Source organism: Notolabrus celidotus, chromosome 18 (assembly GCF_009762535.1).
Source record: "Notolabrus celidotus isolate fNotCel1 chromosome 18, fNotCel1.pri, whole genome shotgun sequence".
In the NCBI taxonomy this organism is placed as follows: domain Eukaryota; kingdom Metazoa; phylum Chordata; class Actinopteri; order Labriformes; family Labridae; genus Notolabrus; species Notolabrus celidotus.
The window spans coordinates 9,923,708-9,941,086 of NC_048289.1; the positions used below are offsets into that span (position 1 = coordinate 9,923,708).

The window sequence follows — 17,379 nt, forward strand, 5'->3', positions numbered from 1 at the left end:
TATATGTTCTCTCTAACCACAGAGTCGTCACTTTATAGATGTAAATTGTCTTTCAAGTCACAGAGACTTGTTTGCCTGAAAGTGGAGGCAGCTTCAGCTCTGAGAACGAGGTAAACAAAGTGAAAGAGGGTTTAAAAAAACATGCTGGCTTGATTGTTTGGGTTTGGCACACATGGATAGGACTCCAGTCAAAAAAAGAGCAGGAGCACTGAGTTTAATCATGGAAAGAGTAATTGACAGACATGCACATCTTTTTCCAGGATGACTATGAAGTTGTGTATGTTTTTATGTCTGCAACACTATATAAAATATATTCAAAGTAGAAAAATACAGTAGATTGCACAGAACACATCACACAGCCCTCCTCAGCTCTACTCCCAATGTGACCTCAGTTTATTTTCCCTGATCATCTTTAAACTTTAATATCTCTTATAAATTATGAATGATAGGGGAGTGCTGAGCAAAGGAACAGAGTAAGAAAACATAAGGCTCAGACTTGAACTTAAGAAAAAAGAGATATCTTCATATTATAAGACATCAGGGTGGGAAAATTCAGTGTCAAGGAGCACCTATGAAATACCCGAATTAGTTGAGAACCAAAAGGCAGCCAGAGTAGTAAACTCATTTGGACAGAGGTAAACCCGCAGAGTGAGAAACATACCACATGCAAAGAAGAACCAGCACAATTCAACTCAAAACTGCACGTTCAGGACTTGAATGAAAGACTGACACCAGCAGAACCATCTCTATGTTTACATGTGTCCCAGTTTCCTTTCTAGTGCAGAGGTCATGTCAGCCAGCAGCTCCTCCCTCCTCTGGTCCTCCCTCCTCTGCAGCTCATGCACAAAATGCCCCCTCAGCATCTTCATCTCCATCACCCGCTCCATCAGCTGCCTGCGAGACACGCTCTGCTCCTCCGGGGGCCGGTCTGGCCTGCTGTCCACTAGCTCTGGCCTCTGGTTACAAAGAGACAGAGCCCTCTTCAGACTTCCATCATCCAGCAGCTTTTCTACTGTCTGTTTTCCAACCTGATGGTCTGCATGGGTGAGCACTGGAAGGATATACTGCACGACTTCGTCTCCAAACAGTTCACGCAAAGCTTGGAGCATCTCAGCTGCACCGTGGTTGCTGCCCATGCTTAAGCTTGGTGCTTGGATCACCAGCAGGAAGGCGTGTGGCCCAGGACTGGCGAGCTGGAGGCTCCTCAGGGCTTCCCTGGCTCTCTCATTGTTCCTCAAAGGAGGCCCCAAAATGTCCGGGGTGTTGATCACTGTAACCTCTTTTCCATCTACCAAAGTCTTTCTCTTTGTGCTCTCCATTGGAGGTCCTATTTGATCTTTTTTGACACTGTTCCTCAAGAGAGTATCTGCTAAGGAGGTCCTTCCTCCACCAGTGGGTCCCAGGAGGATGAGCCTCAGACCTGAATCGCCGGTTGGATCTATCTCTGACTTCAGTTCATCATCACTTGACCCTGAAAATATTTAATTCCATCAAACAGAGAACACTTTTCAAGAAAGCTGAAATTCTCAACATAACACCCAATGAGGGTCGAGTGAATGAATTCATTATTTAAATGTTACATTAGAAGAAAAGGCAGAAAACTTTAAGTTCAATCAGGGGGAAATTAAGGTGAACCGACCTGTGATCTTTTGGACGATGCGACCCACCCACTGGAACTTTGAGGCACACTCTGATGGAGGAGCAGATTGTTAGTCAGATGGTTTAACTGTAATTACAGGCCTTTAATTATTATACAGATCTATCTTCAAAATAGCCATAGTCCCCCTGAGAAACTAGATTGCTGTCATGTGTCTTATGCGTTTCTGATTCACTTCCTTTAATTACCCCAACTTACCCACTCAAACTGTAAACTTCTCCTGACCTGTTTACCTTCTCTAAAAGTCCATTTGAAGCACACAGTGAAGAGTACACAACATTTAACACAAACGCAGGCAGCACTCACTGACGAAAAACTTCCACACTCGAGATAGCCATTTACACAGGCTCTGGATTCCTGAGACACGAGACAAGAAGAGAACAGTTAGTGCACAGACCTTTCATATGTGCCTAGTGTGTGACCCATCTATGCCTCAAATAAGTCAAAAATGTATATTATGTACCACGGAGGGTTCCCACGAGGCGGCCCACCCAGCCCCAGAGAGCGGACAGACCTACAAAAGAAACAAACATTCATGTTTTCATGTCATGACAATCGTCTAGCATCGCATAAGTTACGGTTAGGGTAACTGTAAGGCCTGTTACTGATATTTTCACTTAAACTCACCAGTAAGAGAGCAGAACAGGCGTATCGGCCATCGAATCAGAGCTGGGAGTGCTGTGGAAAAAAAACAGACTTATTTTAGCACAAATTATTTTTGTACAGTTTGTTTTAAGTTCATAAGAGAAACTTGTTACTCAGCCAATCAGGTTACACAAAACTGTAACCTGATTGGCTAAAAAAAATGCATATTTGATCTGGAAACATGCTTGACAACAGCTTTAGGTATACGTGTAAACCCACCCAATATGCATTGAGGACATATTTTTGGAATACAGAGACCAAAATTGGAAGTGGTCTTGAACACAGGGCTGTAGTCTTTTAGCAATGTATACTGTATGTGAATGTGTCTTGAACCACATTTCAAGAACCCCTATTCCTTTGCTGAAGGCAACAAAGAAGTAGAAATGGCAAGTTGTCTTTGTGTTGCTCTTGCCTGATTTAATCCATTCAGCTGTGACACTTGATAGTCTTTAGTTACATTAATTCTCATGTCAATTAAAGTAAGTAAAACACTTTGGTTTGCACTGAAGAGTTATATATGGATTCATTCAGTAAGGAAATGGGCTTCATTGAGGTGTGTGTAGCTGGTTATCTGACAAACTGGAATTAAAACTGACGCCTCTATGACCTACGAAAGTGAACTAGACCATCATAGAGGCAAGGGATTATTTATATGATGTTATTTAATCTGCCTGTCCCCCTGCTGCAGGGTAGATGTCAAACAAACCAAATACCAGTATGCTTCTGAATGTGTTTTGTAACACTTTCCATGCCAAATATGTATCATCAGTTGCACGTTAGACATTAAGAATGAAAATAGAGTTCTTTTTTTGTTGTAAAATGTTTTGCTTCGTACTCAGGGTTGCTAAAATTGACACAACGTGAAAGTTCCTCACAGGAGCTTTAAATATACCAAGAAACTGCCTTTGGGACACATCTCTTACTCTTTTCCAGGCACATATAAACACTATTTGTAAAATTGTTTTCTGAACTTGGTATATCCCACTCTGTACAAATTTTGGTAACTTAATAAACAAATTGAAAACTAAAATGCAACTGTCAGTATCAACATACAGTATATAAACACTGACAGTGTGCATATAAAAATATGATTAAAAACATTCCCTTTAGATGGCACCATTGTGTGCTTTATTGTTTAACATATTAACATTATAGATCTGAAAGGCTACATTTGCACCAACAGACCTAATCTGATTAATAGCTTTGTGGTTGCTTGTGTGTATACATAAGACGACTCATAATGTTATTTAACACTGTTGGATGGTAACTGTGCTGAGGTCAGGTATCTTGACTGTCAATAAATTCACAGTATATGGAGTAATTCAGTATTGAATCTAAAATGTAAATCTTTTAACAGGCTGATTAAACTGTATACAGGTTGATTTTTAAAAGAGCAGCAACAGCTAGTCATGGCGACTTTAATTAAACTTCAGACAAACAAGAGTTGAATGTGCATTTGATAAGGACTATGTTCAGCTGCAGATTTATAAACTTCTGTTACACTTGGTCAGTAGCAGCAGAGGCTATACTGTTGGGGTAACTATTGAATCATTGTTGTGTGATTTTTTAATAGGATTGGTCAACAATAAACATAGGATTCTCTGTTATGTACTTGAGAAAAGTGTGTTTTTGATCAGTAAAAATAGATACGGTATGTCTGTTCTTGCAAATGAGTACACTGTATGTAAATGTTACATAAAAAACAGAGGGAGATTATGGTCTCCCTCTTTGAAAGGGCCTCTGATAAAACAACCAGGTTTTTCCATTTTCATCAAGGCCTCCCCTGACAAACTCAAGCAAGCTGACTTTCACATTTTTTGCAGCCTTTTTCAACTCTCAGTATCTATAAGGGGGACTATGAAGCAGACAGTTTAATAAATCACTGATTGATTCATCAAACAAACAATATGGCTTCTAATCTAATGACAGGTGTTCTCACTTCTTCAAAAAACCAATATGACATTGAGTGTTAGTGGGTGACTGACTTTGTGAGAACCTGTAGAGAAGATACCCCACTACAGTAAAAGCTCCCATCTGGACACTGCCTCCATTCAGCCCCCATCCTGTACAGAAAAGGAAGGGAGGAAAGCATGACATTAGTACAATGTGCTAATGTTGTGCACAACTTATCATGTGATTAACCTAAGACCCAATACTCTTGATCCCAAACTCCACTTCTGAATACAGGGCTTTATGAGTGTGTGTGAGTTTGTTCGTAGGCATATCATCAAGATTTAAAATCAAAATAAAAGATTTTATTTCAATCTTCACATGAAAAGAATAACATGACAACATCTCTCATAACAAGAGTTTATTTTTTGTGAACTTATTCAGGATTGTAAAGTGAACAACTACAGGAGCCCTGAGCAAATTTGCAACTATAATAATAATAATAATAATAATGATAATAATACATTTTATTTATAAAAGCGCTTTAAAAGATTCTCCAAGCGCTTTACAGGAAAATAAGATAAAATTATACAAAAGAAAAGCAAGGGAAAACAGTGAAAAAAAAACTGTCTACATATTACTAGTTTACTCATGATTAACTCAACTTACTTATCTCATACTCTCGAGATAACAGAGCTTGTTTTCCTGTGATAGGGATTTACTTTAAAAGCTTTCTGAAGATCTCAATTGTTTTCTGTTATCTCAAAAACAAAGCTAGTTTTACCATGATTAAAGTCATTCAAGTTAATGTATCTAATGTAGCATTATTACCATCACAACCATTGTTTTAGCATCATTTATTTATTTATTTTATTCTTTCTTATTATAAAATACTTTATTTCTATATTATTCTATTTTCTGGTATTTATCTGATTTAGTTGTATTGTAATGATTTTATTGATTTTTCTGATATTTCTCTGATTTTATTGATTTTTATTGATTTGATAGTAATGATTTTATTTTAAAGTTTCATATCACTTTCCTTTCCACTTTTTCCTATTGCTGTTGTTTTCTGTCACTCTGTTCTTTTGTGAAGCATTTTGGGCAGCATGCTTGAAAGTATGTAAGGTGTTACATAAATTACAATTAGTTTAGTATGTCATTTTCTTGAAGTAACTATGCTTGTTTTCTAGTTAACAGGACTTTTTCTGGATATCAAGAAGACCAAACAACTGTGATAAACTAGTACACTAATGAAGTTAAGTTTAATTCTGTTTGTCTGCATTTGTTACTCTCTATGATACGTGGCCCCTGAAGGACTAAACAAATTTACAAAAGATGAAACACTTTTACAAAGTTGGAAAAAAATGTACATTTTGGAAATAAAGTTACATTTAAGAAAACAAAATTACAAAATCAAAAAACACTTTTACAAGCAGTGAGACAATTTTACAAATGGCGGAACACTTTTACCATTCCTGAAACAAATTTACATTTATTTTTAACGGAAAGGGAATGTACCAAACGAGTGAGGGGTCATTTACTTTGTTTGGATGGAGAGAAACCAAACGGTGTTTGGTACATTCCCTTTCTGATAAACATAAATGTAAATTTGTTTCAGGAATGGTAAAAGTGTCCTGTCGTTTGTAAAATTGTCTTACCGGTTGTAAACATGCTTTTTTAATTTTGTAAATTTTTTTTCTTAAATGTAAATTTGTTTTGGCCTTAGTAAAAGTGTTTTGCTAATGTAATTTTGTTTTATAAAATTTAAAAATGTTTTCCAAAATGTAAATTTGTCTCCAACTTTGTAAAAGTGCTTCATCTTTTGTAGATTTGTTTTGTCCTTCAGGACCACCATACTATAGAATCAGCTGACGTTAAGATGAGATTTTAAGGAAACAACAGTAAAATAAATAAAGATAATAAATAAAAAGTGTCGAAAACAAACTTTAAAATAACTTATCTTTATTTTGAAAAACTTCCACGGAAGACAGGAAATACGTTGATGCATAATTTAATAAATTGAGGTATTGTTCAGTGGGTGTTATTTATTTACAGAAATTATGACACTAAACTGGATTGATAAAACAGAATTCGTCATTAACTCCTAACTCCATATTAAAACCGTATTTTCAAAAAGTGGAAGTGGAAGTGAAAGTGCAGATAAAACTCTACGTTTTTCGAATAAAGCAAACACAGTAATCTCTGGTGTGACAAAATTACTTTTGATTAACCTTTCTGTTTCAGTCTCACCTTCTGCGGCACCTTCAGGGTTGTTGTTTTCACACTGACACTCCATTTGTTTGTAGCTGACGGACCCTCAGTTTCAAAGCAGCAGGAACACGTGATACCTCTGTTCACCACTTTCAAAATAAAAGCCCTGTAAACAACACGTCACATGGCCAATGTGTTTTACGTCCATGGGAAAATACGCTTTAAAACTTGGCATACCGCCTCGAACAAACCATCGGAACAACAAATGTGAAGTACTTATACCGTATATCATTTTCACAATAGCATGTCTAACGCTGAAGTGTGTACATGGGAAGTCTCCAGTTTTAAAACAGGGTAAATCAAAGCAGAAACCCTTAGCTTACCTTTTATATCAGCACAACAGTGACAACATATATCCAAAGCTCCATTACTTGCTGTGTAGTCAGATAATCCTCCAGCAGGAATGCTATCTACTTTCAGAAACCTTACTTAACACTCCATAGATTGTTGAAAGCAATTCCCTCTTCCTGCTCTTGTGCGGAAATGATTTCCTGTGCTGGCCTGCCCTCAACACTGCTTTTTATTGTACTGTGTGCTAAAAAAAAACATTGCAGCATAAAGGTCCAGGTATGCTGATAATCCTGAAGACCTACTTGGGATGGACACGCCTTTTGGCAAGCTACAGGAAGAACTGGAAATGTTGCTGAACATGCAGTTTACTGACTCATTGAGTAATTGAAATAAAACAGAGCTTATGCAGGCTAACAAAATGTGTTGTTTTATTCGCAAGAAAGCACAATTATTAACAAGGTCGTCACTGGTTACAATACCTTTATGTATTGTACAGTGTATTTCAATGAGTAGAAAAAACAATTTCGTTTACATCCATAACAGTCAGGGGTTATCTGATCACAGATAAATAACCGTCTTGCTTACATTTGAACACTATTTATGTAATTTGAGAGGGACGAATTAGCTGCAGAAATCATCATCTGCACTGAACCAAGCTTTAATGCAAAAAAAAGGAAAAGCAGCAACATGTTTTATATCCTATCAAGCACTTTTTCTGGTCGGTCCAAAAATCCAGAACGGCTGAGTGTTTGAAGACATTCCTCTACCCTTGAGTAATAAGTATGACAACAGATACGCTGATCTGACCATGTCTGCCTGCTCACTGTCGCACAGCACAGTGTGGCTTAGTTTTAACTCTTCATGACCCAAGCTTGGCAGTAAGTGCATCGATCAGCTCTTGCTTCTTGGTCCCGGTGGTCCGAACCCCAAGCTGCTTACAGGCCTCCTTCAACACAGGTACAGTCAGCTTTCCCAGGGTGCCGTTCTGCACATGAGCCTTCAGATCATCTTCTCCCACCTCTACTTTGGGTTTCTTCTCAGCTCCGCCTCCGTTTTGAGCTGTAATTTGATTAATGTGGAAATAATGATCTGATTATTGTAACAAAGCACTGAGTGACCATAGTGGACATGTTTATAAGTTATCATTACTGATGAGTACCTTCATCAAACCCAGCAAGGTACAGTGCAGTGGAGAACGTGTCATATGTCAGATAAGATAAGAGAAGATAATCCTTTATTCGTCCCACAACGGGGAAATGTAAGCGTTACAGCAGCAAAGCAGACAGTGCAAAACAGTAAAAAATTAACAAGAGCATATATAGCAATTATTAAAAAGTGATTAGCAATTAAAAATAAAGAAGTAAAAATAAGCATATCTTACAACGTATATACACAACTAAATAAGTACATTTACAAATATTTACAAAACCAGCGACGCGCTAAAAAATGTGCACAGGCTTGTAGCATAGTATAAAACAATGTACAGAACAGAACTGAGAAGATGGGTAGAAAGTAAGAAGAGAGGGATGAGTAATTATTGCACGTCAATAAATAGATGGGGGAAATATTGCACATGAGTCTGTTTTGGTGAGGTTATTGTTGTTAATTGTCAAGTCTGACCACTGCAGGAAGAAAAGACCTGCGGTATCTCTCTGTGAGACACCGTGGATTGTACAAATATATAAAAACAACAAAGATCTAGAAATGTCCCTAAGTTTGTCTTGTGTCCAGCTCTCACCTGTTTTGCGTTTGGCAGCTGGTTTGCCCTCAGGATTATAGCCGTCCGGGTACACCAGATCTTTAAATTCCTGACTCAAAGGACCCAGACGATGATCAATCTGATCCACCTTTGGCACTGGAGCACAGACGAGAAGAAGGAAAGACAAGTACAGATTGAGAAGAGGAGAGAGGCTTTATACAGCCACAAGAGGAATAGAGATTTCTGAAAGTTTGTCTTACTGATGAGGTCCTCAGTGTCCTCTGGAGCCCTCATATCCAGAGCCAAGGCCTCCATGTTTCTGAAATGCTGCTGGATGACGGGGTTCTCAAAAGCATCACTCCTGTGTCAGATAAGAAAACCCATAAAGATGTTATAGAGAGAACACAAGTGTATGACCTTGTTATGTGAAGAAATTCTACTTGTTGGTTATTGTGTCAGTACAGTATGTTCTTAGAATATTCTACAAATTGGTCTTCTTTTTAGAGATGTCCTGATCCCTACCTCAATGAGCACATCGGAGCCAGTATGGACATTTTTTTATTGAATAAAAGAACAGCATTTGACCAATCATCTCGCCCTGATTATTTACTTCAGCTGTCACTGAGCACAATTAGGGAGAGAACGCACACGCCCGAGTAACTTAGTGTAACAAGCGTTCTGTGTTCGCCTAACTGTATATGCTTCATAAGAAAAGAATGTGGAGCTCCAGCCATGGCTTAAACTTCATTGCAAGAACACACGTGCACAACCAGCCAGATTACAGCAACAACAACCAGCTGACCACAGCCTATGGTAACTCTCCAGGGACATATGGTTCAAAAGGTGAAAACATAAACCAAACACAGGACAGTCTGTTACTTTAGCGTTTGCAACCCTGGGGCTACAATGTCAGCAGTGTGAAAATATCTAAAACTGGAAAGTGAAAACAGGCCAAAAGATTCTTGCAAAATATGCGCCAAGATCATTTCGAAAGGCATGAGCTGCGTTCAAAACTACCAGTTTGAAGCGACATCTTAAAAATAAACATGCAACGACATGCACTCAAACAACAGAGGAAAGGCTGTTGCACCAAAGCAACAAACTCTAGACTTTAAAAGTAAGGATAAATATCCTTGAGAGTGAAAAGGCCAAAAGGATTACAGAGAAGGTGTGATTGAATCCATTGCTTTGGCCCATCCGTCTATGAGGGGATTGAAAACATGATGTGACTGCTGTTAGTTTTACAACCCACATTTGGAGCTTTGATGTGTGTCCCATGTGATTGCTGAGCCTCACTGCACACTGGACTGATTGCACACTTTTGACACGGATTTTCTGTAAAGAGTTACAGAATTGAATTATGCTCCCTTGTTTACAAAAGTGCTGTGTTTGAATTTCTAAACTACTCTCTAAAGCACAGAACGAGTGTAGAAATCTATATTCTAACCTGTATTTAAAGCGCAGCTTGGACACGATCTCCTTCATCTTGTCCACTTGTATCTGTGAAGCTGATGGGGACTGAGGAGGATCCAGAGTCCGCATGTCATCAGCATATGGCAGGTAGATGACGTGGAAACCTGGTTCAAGTGAGGGAGATGACAGACTACCATCAAGCTCTAGCACAACAGTGACCTAGACAATAAAATATCCACTTATCTGACTTATAACTGTAGAAAGAAAAGCCAAACGTAGTGGCTGAACTTGCAAAAGGATCTAAACTACAGCAGTGTTTTACCTGGTGGTGTAATCTGTACTTTTGACTCGTCACTCTGTTCTTTCTGAGGCACCAGGGCGACAAATCGAGGTGAGTAGTTTCGCCGAGCGACGCAGCGGCACAGAGCAAACACATTTCTCTCGCTGCACTTTGTCAACAAGGCAGAAAAGAGACATGCACTGCCTAAGCAAGAAAAAAACATAGAATACGATACAGTTCAGTGAAAAAACAAACAAGGTCCCAAATGTGCCACTATTCACTCAGAAACTTTTGATGACACTGTCAGAGATAAATGCTTCTACCTTTCACTTCATCCTCTTCGGGATAGAGGAAGACGGCAGGTCGGATATGCTGGTGAAGTTTGAGCTTCTCCATGGGTTTGAATCCGATTAGGAACAGACCAGGATCCTCAAACTTTCTGATAGAGTCCACCTCGTCCTTCTCCATCACGATCTGCTTCTTACCGTATGTCTACAGCAGACACACACAAACAGACAGACAAATAGAAAATAAGAGAAGTAATTAAACAAATAAAACAAAATCATACAAACACATTGGGTTTCTACTGACCTGGGATTTCTTTATTTCACTGGGCAGCAGCAGACTGCCTGTCTCGGTGTGAAACATGCGGGTTTTGCTGCGGACTGGCTCGTTGGTCTCCCTGTAAAGTTTGATGGCAGCTGGTTTCCGAGCTGTCACAGCAGTTGCATATATTCCCACAGCTACATTTACTCCTTCACCAAGACACAGGTTCAATCTACAGTTGGGGGAGAGGAGAGAGATGATGTGAGGGAGAGGAGAGAGGAGGATGTATGCTACAATTACATACAAAGATGGATCACAAACAGAAAAAAAACCCAAGTCTTAAATAAAAATGAAAAAGAAGTTGACCAAACTGCAGAAAGCTTGTAAGCAAGACAAACTATTATATTCTTCAAAAATGAAACCGTGTCACTTCTCTCTACCTGGCCATGGCTCTCTTCTTCTGCTCCTTTGCCCGCACCCTCTTCTTGAGGTCGTCCAGTTTGTCACAGGGCTCCAGCTGCAGCCCCAACTCGCTTTCATCCTCAGGTGGACTTACAACGTCACGAAAGAAGGGCGCCACATCAAAGCCACCAGGTTTCATGAGATGCATTAAATCAATGACGACACCTATGAGAGAGGGAAGAGTTCAAGGTAGTTCATCGTCTATAAGCTTCATGTAATCAAACATGAAATGTAACATTTTTCAAATGATATTGCATGAACTGGGTCTGGTCTGGATCATGGAATCAAACCCTTTTCAGCATTCATACAAAACAGTTCTGCATTGAAAGAGATGTTGCAGTCTTTAATTCTGACATACCAGTCTCCTTGAGGTCACTGGACTTGGTGCGAGCCTGTCGGTCCTTAACGCTGTCTCCCATGTGTGGTTCATCCCTGCAGGTGAAGATCATGAGTCGCTTGTGTGAGAGACGTAACTTGATGTCACTATACAGGTTGGCGCAGCACCACAGGGCATCACCCAGTGAAGTCTCCCCGCTCCCCATCGTCTCTGCTGCTAGCTGGGCACCTTTTTCACCTCGCAGAGCATCAATTTCCTGCACTCGTTTGGCACCTGTGGAAATCATAAGTCAAACTTCAAAGGGGAAAAACAGAAGAACTAACAGTGTTTCCATTTTGCCAGACATGGACTAAGATATTCATTAAAGCACAGCTGGTATTTTTTCTTCTTTGTCAAACAAGAGCTGTACAGATGAAGTTTGATCCTCTGTAAGTCTGAAAACAGCAGCATCTCACCGGGTTCATCCAGGTCGTGGTACACATAGACATGTTTGAAAGAGTTCCTTGGATTTTTGCTCTGCTCTGTGCCATAGAAAACCAAAGCCACCAGATCCCTGTGGCTGCTGATAATCTTACTGGTGTACACACTGCGAACAACCTGCATGAAAAACACAAACACTCATTATGATGACAAATTGAGTATATCAAAACACACGATGAGGTGAGTCTATGATTCTGATATCTTAGCCATCTTACCTGCATGGTCATGTCAAAGTTGGAGGGCTGTCCGTCTTCTCCTTTGATGAACATTTCCTTGGAGGCATCAACCAGGAAGACAAGACTGTCTCTCCCTGTGATCCTGTAATCTCCTGACAGGGACAAAGAACTGGGTTCGTTTTTTGTGTAACTTAACAAGTTGAGAAAAATTAGTTACTTTTTAGAATCATATGCTGTCTTTTAACAAGCAGGAGCTCATCTTACCTCCAGATTGTTCTCCTTCCTCTTGCTCCTCCTCCTCCTCATCATTTCTGTAGTAGGCGTTCCACTCCGCCATCTGTACCACTTATAGTGCTGTCAAAGTAGTCAACAATACATAAAAGGAAAAAAACAACAGGTAGCATTAGGTGGCTCATTATTTGTCGCAGCAGCTGACATCAAAACTTCACAGTACAACTTTCCTATCTTTTGGGGTTGTCTTACTGGCTGGAGCTCTAGAAAAGTATGGAGATCATTCTGAGGACTACACTTCCACTTACTTTTGAACTATTATATCTTGGAAAAATAACAGTAGAATTGATAGGCTTTACAGATAAGTATAAGTTTAGGATAATGTTAATTTCAAGTAAAAAAGCCATAACACAGAAATGGTTTACGACAGAGATACCTAAGGTCAAGGATTGGGCTGAAGTGATGCAAAGAATTTATACCATGGAAAAAATGACTTATTCGACCAGATTAGAAATGGATAAATTCAAAGGACTTTGGCAAAAATGGATAGAGTACACAACAACAGCTAGATTACAATTTACAAGATAAATGTAAACTACCATCCCCTTGGTTAACTGCTACAGAATTCTAAGTGTTATTGGTATTCATATTTTTATTGTATGTTATATTGTCAGTATTGTGAATGTTATTAGCACTGTCATTATTATCGCAATTCTTTTTTTATTAAATTATTATTGTTGTATTTTATTTTACTTTATTTACTCCTCTTCTGGTCCTGTATCTTTTCTTATGGCTGTTTCCTAAAGTGCAATTTTAATTAAAGAAGGGCCAGTTGACTTATATGACTGAAAAAAGAAAAGTGGTTTTAGAATTGAGATAACTGGATATATATTTTCATTTTTACTTTATACATATTTTGCTTTATCAAAAAAGAAAGAAAATGTCATGTTTCTAAGATGTATTGAAAATTGTTATAATGACAAGATATCTCAATAAAAAAACACTTTACAGTACCATTTCTAGGTTAATCATTGACTGGATATGAATAGTTAACAGTGTAATACTTAACACTTGTACTTTCAGAAACACCTCGTAAACATTAAACAAAGTATGGTTTCTATTTCGGAATGACAATGCTTGTTTTGACCACAGGCTGTATATAATATACTAAGTCAACGTTTCTGACAAATAGAAACAAAGCTACACTTAAAGTGAGAACTCTGCTTTCCAATTATTTGCTTCATCCACGAATTGTTTTCCTTAGCTAGCCAGCGTAGCTTCTAATTAGCCACTGATAGTTTAATTCGGATGTTTGTTCGTCGCTTGATCTACAGATGTATCTTTATAATGCCGCTTACTTACTATATTGACTAAACACATGCAACAATATCCTAAAGATGCATTAAGTTATGAAGGAAGCATAAAAACACTCACATGTTTGTGCTTTCTCACTTTCTGCACACAAGTCCGGGCTAGTTTCAATGGCTAGCGCGCCTGACTGCGTGAACGCGCACGCAAAGGAACGTACTGCACAGCTCATCATCTATTGGACGCCGTTCTGCCAATCAAATATGATAGCCAATAAAAATGAAGTAGGCGTGTTTATTTAGGAAAGAGGCTCGACACCGGAAGAGGGTCCCTTGTCCATGAGAATGCACTTTCTTTCTTAACAGTCTTGTTATTGTTTTCAGTTAGACAGTGACACAACACCGACCGGTAGCACCAATTACCTTATGCGATTAAGGGTTTAATTACTCCTTTACTTTTTAAATTTTAAAATAGTGTAGAATCTTTTTTTTTGTCCGTTAAAGTTTCACGATAAACTTTTTGATAAAGTTTTGTTTGCTAGCTACCGGTAAGTTAGCTAGCTGTCGGTGGATGTGAGTCAGCAGCTGTCTTTTGAAGAAGTCCTTTTGTCATATCATGGACCAAGCTAGCTCTTACCCTGTATTACTGTACATCTACGACCTGTCCAGAGGCATGGCGCGTCAGCTGAGTCCTGTCATGCTAGGTGAGGACCTGACGAGGAGCTACTTGTTGTTAGCTTCATGACAGTGCAGCTTGAGGGAGAGATGCTCCTCAGGCCTGAGATCATAATATGTGGCAACTTTTTGTAAAGAGCAGTGAGTTATACGTCCATGTTCATTTAATTTACATGGTTTTTTTTTTATGTAATTCTCCACAGGGAAACAGCTTGATGGGATATGGTGAGTACAACTTCTTTTTTGTTAAGTTAAAGTTAGGGTTAGATCTTTTGATCTGTTGAGAACTACTCTTATCTGCTTGGTTTCATTTGAACAAGTTGTTGATTTCTTACAGGCACACTGGCATTGTGGTCCATGGAAAGGAGTTCTTCTTTGGAGGAGCAGGCATCAACAGTTGTGCACCTGTATGAAGTCAAATTTATCCTTTCCATAAATATTAACATGTACAATATCAACCTTTGACATTTTATCACTGTAAATGAAATTGTGAATATCTAGACATTAATAGACCAATGAAATATTTTCAAGGTTTTGGGGAAAAAGGTATCAACTCAGTTATGCGTGTGTGTGTTTCATCCTAGAGTGGCACTCCCTTGGGTGATCCAGACTCCATGGTGGACCTGGGCTCCACTGAGGTGCCCGAAGAGTTATTCATGGAGTATCTGACTTCACTAGCAGAGTCAACATACAGGTGAGTGCTTATGACCTGGGGTCAGGGGTTACTCTGTCACTGCACAATCTTAAATAGGATTAAACATGAATGAATCGCTTATTACTACATAAGAAGGATATAGGCTACAACCTCCTTTTTCTGAAAGTCTTTCAATACATCATCATGGAGCATCCTATTCCAAAATGTTTACATATGGCATTTACAAATGAAGGAAAAGTATGTTTTAGGCAATGCTCCACTAACTTTTCAAACATGATGCTTTTAAAGTCAGCACTTCTCAGTTCTTTCTGTTATCTCTCCATCAAAATGCCTCTGTCTTATCTTTAGCTTCCACTCAACTGCCCCTCTCCACCCTGTCTGCTCTCTTTCTTTTCTCTAATTTAATATGTGTTGGTCTCGTTGTCTCTTATGTTCTTGTCTCTTTCCACACAGAGGTGACAAGTACAACCTGTTGGAGCACAACTGTAACACTTTCAGCAGTGAGGTGGCTCAGTTCCTCACGGGTAAAAAGATCCCATCTTACATTACTGACCTGCCAGCGGAAGTGCTTTCCTCGTGAGTCAACACTCAATGACACACTGTTTTTTAGACTGACTTTTAATTTCATTGTAACTGTACTCTCTGCTGTGTTTCTTTCAAGGCCTTTTGGCGAGGTTCTTCGTCCTTTGCTGGCCTCCGTTTCCGTTAACCCTGGAGGCAACAACTTCACTGGACAGCCATAGATGAGTCTCCAATCGTTAAAGAAAAGGCTTTCATTTGAGTGCTCAGGTGAGAAGGGAAACTCACCACCAGGCAGCAACCACCCGACCCTTCATAACATCTTGCTCTTTATATATACATTCTCATACTTTATGAAGGTGCCTTATTATGACAGAGTGTAGTTTAAAGCCTCCCACAAGATGCCACATTTCCTTCACTGCATCGCCACCTTTTGGTGAAATTTGTGTTTACTATACACACCCAGGCTTTTTTAAAAAAAACTCTTTTTAACCTCAGGGATGCTGCTTGTTACAATTTATTTAATTCTTCAGATATAGGTTCAAAATTTGTGCTTTATTTTCTCTTTATAACACAAAAAGACGTTGGACATCCCAAAGGCCACTCACTCTTGACAGTACTCTTAATGATCTGTATCACACCCTCACACAGTCAGTAGTACCTGTTGATCCATTCTCCTTGTTTTTCTTAATTCTATAATGTTTTCAGTTTTATTCAGTGGTCATTAATGTGACATGACTGCAGTCCAAGCATCAGTCAAACTTAAAGGAAGAGAGCCGCTCTCTGCCAGCCTCTCCCCTCATGTAGTGATTCAGAAAACACAGTTAAAGCAGATTGAAGGGGTTGTCTTTGTTGTATACACATAAGCTCTGAAGTGCTTCATTCAGGAACCTCAAGTGAACACAGAGCACTGACTTCTTTGAAACCAGGACCAATCATTTGTACATCTGTCTGTTGTTTCACCTGAAAAAACTTAGAATTTGCTCTCTGTTTAAGCACACCGACTAATATCAATGTTTTTTTGAATTTTGTATTTACATGATTAAGCCGGGTGTCGTAAATAATATTCAATAAAGACAATTTACTGGCAGCCACATAACCTGCAGTACTGCATGACGCTTAATCTTTCCCTTGAAGTCCAAAATATCGTTGATGCCCTCAGTGTTTTGATCAGTTAGTTCTTCTGTCTTTATGATACATAATGTTAGTATGGTTTTAACTTATACTATTAAACCTACTTCATCCTTCTTACAGGGTGTCTGGAGGTAGTTAAAAATATATATTTTTCCTGTACTCAAATTGTAAATATATGCTCCTAAAGTTTATGAAATTGAACTGTGTAAGATTTGATGGGATTTTTATTTTTGCAATGAATTGAATATTTCAGGAAGATGCCTGATGGATGATTCTAATCGAGCAGATAGTATACATTCTTTTCTATAAATACATGCTGACCTGTGTAGAGCTACAGTATGTAGAGAAAAGTTCATGCATGATTATTGCAGAAAGGAGTCTGAAGTTTTGAATGAAAGGCTTTCAGAACTAAATTTGATTTGACACCCTGCACTTTGTTTAACTTGTGATATTTGAACTTCACTTAAGTTGTAACATTAAAATATCCTTTGTATCTTAAAATCATTGTACTTTGTGACCTGTTTTGTGTTGACGAACCTCTCATTACTGTAAACACATTATTGCAATACAGTTCATGCAAAGGAAATCATCTGTGTTTTAAAGCTAGTGTTGATAACATATATTTGATGTATTATTAGGGATCTGAGGAGAAGTTTAGCAGACAAATGTTATAAGGTAACAACTACACGCACTGTTGAAAGTGCAGTA

General features: G+C 38.7%; 3 protein-coding genes across 3 annotated transcripts; 1 reads left to right on the forward strand and 2 right to left on the reverse strand.

Annotated features, from left to right (window-relative positions):
* Window positions 1–188: 188 nt before the first annotated feature.
* Window positions 189–7,051, reverse strand: LOC117829674 (immune-associated nucleotide-binding protein 13-like). Its single transcript, XM_034707291.1, has 8 exons — window positions 6,790–7,051; window positions 6,446–6,572; window positions 4,288–4,365; window positions 2,285–2,335; window positions 2,121–2,171; window positions 1,964–2,014; window positions 1,640–1,690; window positions 189–1,471 (listed from the first exon to the last, which is right to left on the reverse strand). The coding sequence occupies exons 2-8, from the start codon at window positions 6,489–6,491 to the stop codon at window positions 753–755; spliced, it is 1,047 nt and encodes a 348-aa protein (XP_034563182.1). The 5' UTR covers window positions 6,492–6,572; window positions 6,790–7,051; the 3' UTR covers window positions 189–752.
* A 110-nt stretch (window positions 7,052–7,161) lies between these two features.
* Window positions 7,162–13,946, reverse strand: xrcc6 (X-ray repair complementing defective repair in Chinese hamster cells 6). The gene is made up of 13 exons (XM_034707290.1): window positions 13,816–13,946; window positions 12,415–12,504; window positions 12,190–12,302; window positions 11,950–12,091; window positions 11,516–11,767; window positions 11,136–11,322; window positions 10,741–10,927; window positions 10,473–10,641; window positions 10,192–10,353; window positions 9,904–10,033; window positions 8,717–8,817; window positions 8,496–8,612; window positions 7,162–7,816 (listed from the first exon to the last, which is right to left on the reverse strand). The coding sequence occupies exons 2-13, from the start codon at window positions 12,485–12,487 to the stop codon at window positions 7,617–7,619; spliced, it is 1,833 nt and encodes a 610-aa protein (XP_034563181.1). The 5' UTR covers window positions 12,488–12,504; window positions 13,816–13,946; the 3' UTR covers window positions 7,162–7,616.
* Window positions 13,947–13,979: 33 nt separating this feature from the next.
* Window positions 13,980–17,175, forward strand: desi1b (desumoylating isopeptidase 1b). Its single transcript, XM_034707292.1, has 6 exons — window positions 13,980–14,392; window positions 14,567–14,588; window positions 14,701–14,770; window positions 14,948–15,057; window positions 15,472–15,594; window positions 15,680–17,175. The coding sequence occupies exons 1-6, from the start codon at window positions 14,305–14,307 to the stop codon at window positions 15,759–15,761; spliced, it is 495 nt and encodes a 164-aa protein (XP_034563183.1). The 5' UTR covers window positions 13,980–14,304; the 3' UTR covers window positions 15,762–17,175.
* The last annotated feature ends 204 nt before the right edge of the window (window positions 17,176–17,379 follow it).

What these genes read in the sequence shown, in the direction of transcription:
- LOC117829674 (XM_034707291.1), bottom strand. Translation starts at nt 6,491, where the DNA reads ATGGAGTGTCAGTGTGAAAACAACAACCCTGAAGGTGCCGCAGAAG. An exon ending in CCCTGAAGGTGCCGCAGAAG is followed by an intron (nt 4,366 to 6,445) that starts GTGAGACTGAAA and finishes TTTTCTGTACAG; the next exon opens with GATGGGGGCTGAATGGAGGC. An exon ending in CATCGTCCAAAAGATCACAG is followed by an intron (nt 1,472 to 1,639) that starts GTCGGTTCACCT and finishes AAATATTTTCAG; the next exon opens with GGTCAAGTGATGATGAACTG.
- xrcc6 (XM_034707290.1), bottom strand. Translation starts at nt 12,487, where the DNA reads ATGGCGGAGTGGAACGCCTACTACAGAAATGATGAGGAGGAGGAGGAG. An exon ending in CAGTGACCTCAAGGAGACTG is followed by an intron (nt 11,323 to 11,515) that starts GTATGTCAGAAT and finishes CCTCTCTCATAG; the next exon opens with GTGTCGTCATTGATTTAATG. An exon ending in GGACACTGAGGACCTCATCA is followed by an intron (nt 8,613 to 8,716) that starts GTAAGACAAACT and finishes TCTGTGCTCCAG; the next exon opens with TGCCAAAGGTGGATCAGATT.
- desi1b (XM_034707292.1), top strand. Translation starts at nt 14,305, where the DNA reads ATGGACCAAGCTAGCTCTTACCCTGTATTACTGTACATCTACGACCTG. An exon ending in GCTGAGTCCTGTCATGCTAG is followed by an intron (nt 14,393 to 14,566) that starts GTGAGGACCTGA and finishes AATTCTCCACAG; the next exon opens with GGAAACAGCTTGATGGGATA. An exon ending in CTAGCAGAGTCAACATACAG is followed by an intron (nt 15,058 to 15,471) that starts GTGAGTGCTTAT and finishes CTTTCCACACAG; the next exon opens with AGGTGACAAGTACAACCTGT.